The 5,917-nt window shown below is 41.4% G+C and overlaps 1 protein-coding gene across 1 annotated transcript; it reads left to right on the forward strand.

The window, feature by feature from the left end:
* Window positions 1–1,804: 1,804 nt before the first annotated feature.
* LOC149162581 (UDP-glucuronic acid decarboxylase 4-like) lies at window positions 1,805–5,697 on the forward strand. Its single transcript, XM_089435227.1, has 4 exons — window positions 1,805–2,764; window positions 5,082–5,166; window positions 5,362–5,474; window positions 5,626–5,697. Exons 1-4 carry the CDS (start codon window positions 1,820–1,822, stop codon window positions 5,695–5,697), a joined length of 1,215 nt encoding a protein of 404 aa, XP_089291353.1. The 5' UTR covers window positions 1,805–1,819.
* The last annotated feature ends 220 nt before the right edge of the window (window positions 5,698–5,917 follow it).

A 5,917-nucleotide genomic window follows, 5' to 3' on the forward strand; every position in this document is an offset into this window, starting at 1 on the left:
CCTTTCTCCACCGAATCCCATTGAACTACTTTTGTGGTCATCTAGGGACATTAATACATTTATCTTATCTAAATACATGATCAAAATTAGCCTTCACCCTACAGATTGTTCCCTACTAGTGACATAAATATCAGAGTTATATTCTCCAAATGCCTTACACACACACTATGGACGATCCTCCCTGCAAATATGCCCACGGTGTTCGCTTGACTGGCTTTACAAGCTGGGAGCACACTCAGAAGTGTCATCATTGATGCAATTTGGACCAGACAGAAATGGATTAATGGTAGACAACTATGCCAAAAATGACACATTTAAACCCTAATGCGAATCGAAAACATGAAAAGTTGAAAATAATTAATATTATTTTGTATTGATGGAGAAATGGTTACACCAGTTGTAACGTATCTCCTTAGTTTAGGATTTGTTCCTAGAGTTTAGGAGTTTGGTTGCAACTTCCTGATCTCTAATAATGTACTGAATGATGTAATTGCTCATTTGATGAATGTAGAGTGTACGGAGAGAGTTCTCTTTGTTTGAGTGCAGTCTCCAGGTGCAGTACTCACTTGTGAGCTGTAACTCCTTTTTCAATTCAAGTCTGATTTTTATCTTGGTATCAGAGCACAGAGTAGGGATAGCCTTAATTTTTTTTAGGATGCATCATTGATTACAAAACTGTAGTGGCAGTGGAGTGTACAGAAGCATTCGTAGAATCAGGTGGACTGCAGTAACACCTGAAGACAGGTCTCAGATGACTGATCATCTCTGAGCGGAAAATAGGGTTGGCGCGGTTTCGTCGCGAACAGTCGCGCCATTTTTGAGTGGAAGAAAGGGTTGGCGTTGTTTATTAAGGAACAGTCACGCCATTTGGCGCTGTTTTGAGAGTGATAATCGCGCCAACGCGCCAGAAAGTGCTATTGGCACGGAAAATCAAGCCTTAGTCGCGCCAATTTCGTAAGACGCATCGATTTTGTTTTCGGCGCAGGTATTTCGCTGTCGAGAAGTGCCAACCTCTTTCTCTTTGGAAGATCTGCAATTTTTTGTAGATCGGCCTTGCCCGGTGGTGGCACTTTGAAATTTTAGATCTGTTCAGTGGCAGCAGATCGGAGTTGCCCGGTGGTGGCACATTGAAGTTCCTGATCTACTCGGTGGCAGTAGATCAGAGTTGCCCGGTGGTGGCGCATTGGAGTTCCTGATCTACTCGGTGGCAGCAGATCGGATTTGCCCGATGGTGGCGCATTGGAGTTATTGATCTGTTCGGTGGTAGTAGATCGGATTTGCCCGGTGGTGGCGCATTAGAGTTCCTGATCTGTTCGGTGGTAGCAGATCGGATTTGCCTGGTGGTGGCGCATTGGAGTTCCTGATCTGTTCGGTGGTAGCAGATCGGACTTGCCCGGTGGTGGCGCATTGGAGTTCCTGATCTGTTCGGTGGTAGCAGATCGGATTTGCCCGGTGGTGGCGCATTGGAGTTCCTGATCTGTTTGGTGGCAGCAGATCGGACTTGCCCGGTGGTGGCTCATTGAAGACTTATTCATCAGAGGATCAGAAATTTTATCAGTCCAATATGAATAACAGTGATGAGTACTCTCTTAAGCCAGAAAAGATGTGGTCTATTATCAGGCCAGTAGATTATTTGCTCAGGGAGTAGCGGCTGTTGTTTATTTTGATAGGAATCGCCATTACATCGACTTTCTTTATCCTTCAGCCTGGTTTTTTAGCTTCTAATGTTAATGAAAATGGAAGGTTTGTGCCCGACAAACCTCATTGGGTTGTTTATGAGACGCCTGTTTCTCGGTTTGCTCAGTATCATTCGGGTTCGATGGTGAATTCGGGGGCTAAAGTGTCCCTAGGTTTGAAGAGAAAGTCCCTGCGAGTTGTCGTGACGGGTGGAGCTGGCTTTGTTGGCAGTCATTTACTTGATAGGCTCATGGCAAGAGGCGACAATGTTATTGTTGTCGACAATTTCTTCACAGGAAGGAAGGAGAATGTTTTGCATCATTTTGGCAATCCGAGGTTTGAACGGATAAGGCATGATGTTGTGGAACCCTTATTGTTGGAGGTTGATCAGATCTACCATTTGGCTTGCCCCGCTTCCCCTGTGCATTACAAACACAATCCTGTGAGGACTATCAAAACCAATGATGTGGGAATCTTGAACATATCCAGACTTGCCAAGCGTGTTGGGGCACGTTTTCTGCTTACAAGTACTAGTGAGGTTTATGGAGATCCTCTTGAACATCCTCAAACTGAAGCTTACTGGGGCAATGTTAATCCCATCGGAGTCCACAGTTGCTATGATGAGGGTAAGAGAACAGCCGAAACTCTGACTATGGGAGCAAATGTTGAGGTTCGGATTGCTCGAATTTTCAATACATACGGTCCGCGAATGTGCCTTGATGATGGTCGGGTTGCAAGTAATTTTGTTGCTCAGGCTTTGCGCAAGGAGCCTTTGACAGTCTATGGAAATGGGGAACAGACACGGAGCTTCCAGTTCGTTTCTGATCTGGTTGAAGGCCTTATGCGACTTATGGAGGGCGAACATGTTGGTCCTTTCAATCTTGGGAATCCTGGGGAATTTACAATGTTAGAACTAGAACAGGTTGAAGAAGGAAAGGATGACTCTAACAGTGATTGGGACATTCCATTGCTAATGGAAGAAAACAGTGAGGAAGATGAAGAGCAGGAGCAGAAACAAGAAGAAGAAGTAACAGGAAATGTAATCAATAATGCAAGCCCAGAAAAGGTTGAAATAGACAGATTTGAGGTAAGTCCCCTACCAAGGAGATCAAGTAGGAATACTCGATTACCTTCTAAATTGAAAGACTATGCATTAATGTCAAAGTTTTTAAACATTGTAGAACCTGCAAATTATGAGGAAGCAAGTAAATCCGATGCATGGAGGGCTGCAATGTATGAGGAAATAGAATCAATAAACAGAAACCATACTTGGGATTTGGTTGAATTGCCTGAAGGTAAAACCCCCATAGGATGCAAATGGCTGTATAAACCAAAAATAAATGCAGATGGGAGTATAGAGAAACTTAAAGCTAGATTGGTAGCAAAGGGTTACTCACAACAAAAGGGAATAGATTTCGATGACACCTTTGCTCATGTAGCCAAATTAAACACCATTAGAATGCTAATTTCCTTAGCAACAAAACACAAATGGCAGCTACACTAGCTAGATGTCAAGTCTGCATTTTTGAATGGTGACTTGAAGGAAGAAATTTATTTAGTACAGCCTGAAGGTTTTGTGAAAAGGGGCAGGAACATCTTGTGTGTAAATTGAAAAAGACACTTTATGGTTTAAAACAGGCACCCAGGTTGTGGTATGAGAAAATTGACTCATTTTTTGTACAACATGGCTTTCATAGGAGCTTGAATGATCCAAATCTGTATACCAAGTTTAATAAACAGAGGCAAATTATTTTGATTTCTTTGTATGTAGACGATATGATCATAATAGGTAATGCTAACACTCTGATCAAAGAAATGAGATGTCACAAGTGTATGAGATGGAAAGATCTTGGAAACCTTCATTATTGCTTGGCATTGGAGGTATGGAAAGACTCTGGACAAACCTTTATTACTCAAGGGAAGTATGCCAGAAGCTTGCTGGAAAGGTTCAAAATGGAGCAGTATAGATCAGCAGCAACACCATTACAGCAGAACTTAAAGTTGAACAGTGACGGCGGGGTACTAAAGAGGTGGATGCTACCATGTACAGACAGCTAGTTGGCAGTTTGATATATCTGACTACAACTAGACCAAATTTGGCATACTCTGTTAGTGTGTTGAGCCAGTTCATATCAAAACCACTAAAAAGTCACTAGGTCGCAGCAAAAAGTGTGTTGAGGTATCTTAGTGGTACTAGTAATTATGGCATTTTGTACACTGACACTTCTGATGTTATTCTAGCAGGTTTTTTCAGATTCCGATTGGGCAGATAACTTGGATGATCGAAGATCTATCACAGGTTACGCATTTAGCATTGGATCTGGGGTCATAGCATGGAGCAGCAAAAAGCAGAGCACTGTAGCTCTACTTCATCGAGAGAAACTACTGTCAAAAGAGATATGTGTTGAATATTGTAAAAGTTGTGATAACATGTCTGGTATTTTTACTAAGCCTCTTGGGCGTGTAAAGTTTGAATTGTTTAGAGTGATGCTAGGAGTTCAGGGTAATCATTTCTCCATTAAGCACGGGAGTTGAAAATAATATGGAGAAATGGTTACACTAGTTGTAACGTATCTCCTTAGTTTAGGATTTGTTCCTAGAGTTTAGGAATTTGGTTGCAACTTCCTGATCTCTAATAATGTGCTTAATGTAATTGCTCATTTGATGAATGTAGAGTGTATAGAGAGTTCTCTTTGTTTGAGTGCAGTCTCCAGGTGCAATAGTCACCTGTGAACTTTAACTCCTTTTTCAATTCAAGTCTGGTTTTTATCTTAAAGTGACCACACAAGTGGTATATGAATTGCATTGGATAAAGCACATCGTTATTCTTATATAAGAAGAAAAACAAAAAAATTATGCTCACTTCAGATTGGCTCATAAATAAATAAATAAAATCTGTTTTTTTAACTTCCCCGTGAATTAACTGTATCCAAAAGGTGAAAATGTCTGCGCCTCAAACACATCCAACCCACCTCTACCACCATTTGCGTCCCCAGATTCAAAGGCCTGAGGCCAGATCCGTGAGCGTCGATTCCATTTTCTGACCTAGACCGGGGTGGCGTGTTCTACTCCGCGTCAAGAAATTTTTTTATTTTAGCCTCTGTGAAATACCCTTACACTGGATTAACGAGAGGGGCCGACCAACAGAGCTCTGCAGCTCAATTTCGATTTCGATTCTCTTGTGCTGAAACAATGGGAGTTCCACAGATTCATTAACGGGTAGGCATACAAGGACACAAAATTGTACGTGGAAAAACCCTCTTCGCATGTAAAAACTCCAGCGCAGTGAATAGTATAAACACTAATTAAACGTTGAATATAGAGTACAACTTACAACCTATGGTTAAAATTGCAGCGATATAGAACCAGGTACTGTAAACTAATATCTATGCGACAACCACAAGGGAGGACGCACAGCATTGGACTCCGGGGCTCCGAGAAATATTCTGGGGCTCCGAGAAATATTCTGTGTCGCAGCCAGACTTCAAGGTAGCTAAGGATTTGGATTGGGCTTCTAGAACGAAGCCATGGTCGTGTAAAGGTGCACACATCTATTGAATATTTAAATATTAATTAAATCTGCTCTGGCAATTGGATATGTGTTCCTAGTAGACCCACGAATATTCAAATTAGATTTAATTAATTAAAAATATTTTTAATATAAAATACTCTAAGTATCAACAGAATCACGTAGAACTCAGAATCTTGTCGACAAGAAAGTCACAATACAAGATTCCGAGTTCTACGTGATTTTGGAGCGGAAAATCATGGAAGTGGAGCTGAAAACCGGACTTCAGGTAAGTGGAGCGACCTAACACCCTCCGAGATTGATGGTTCTTCAATGTCTTCGAGTCCGTTAGTGCTTGCCAATCGTGCCCTTGACGTGGCCAAGTATTCGCTGGAGCAGTATGCTTCATTAATTTGTGTTAACGTCCCAACTTGATACAGTATCGTGTCCCTGACTTCCGAGTTATTACGCCACGAAACTCCGGGATGCTCCTCGCATTCGGTAGAGTTTAGTTTGGTGGTGAGTTTGGTAACGCTACTCCACCCTGCCATAATAATTTTTAAAACTATGAATTTTTTTATTTAATTTGTTTAAAGTTTAATAGGGATTTATTGAAATTACAAGTTTGGTGTGTGAAGTCTTCATAATCAAAGTGTTGTATGAGTTTTTGAGGGTGCTGAATTTATATATGTAATAAAAAACCAGTGTAAACAACATAAATCAAGATTTGGC

The sequence above is a fragment of the Pinus tabuliformis genome, chromosome 5_2 (assembly GCF_031772625.1).
Source record: "Pinus tabuliformis cultivar Carrire ecotype Pingquan chromosome 5_2, CPIR1, whole genome shotgun sequence".
Classification (NCBI taxonomy): Eukaryota; Viridiplantae; Streptophyta; class Pinopsida; order Pinales; family Pinaceae; genus Pinus; species Pinus tabuliformis.

Coding starts and splice junctions, on each gene's coding strand:
- LOC149162581 (XM_089435227.1), top strand. CDS start 1,820: ATGGTGAATTCGGGGGCTAAAGTGTCCCTAGGTTTGAAGAGAAAGTCC. Junction 2,765..5,081: donor TTGAAATAGACAGATTTGAG/GTAAGTCCCCTA, acceptor GACAACCACAAG/GGAGGACGCACAGCATTGGA. Junction 5,167..5,361: donor TGTCGCAGCCAGACTTCAAG/GTAGCTAAGGAT, acceptor AAGTATCAACAG/AATCACGTAGAACTCAGAAT.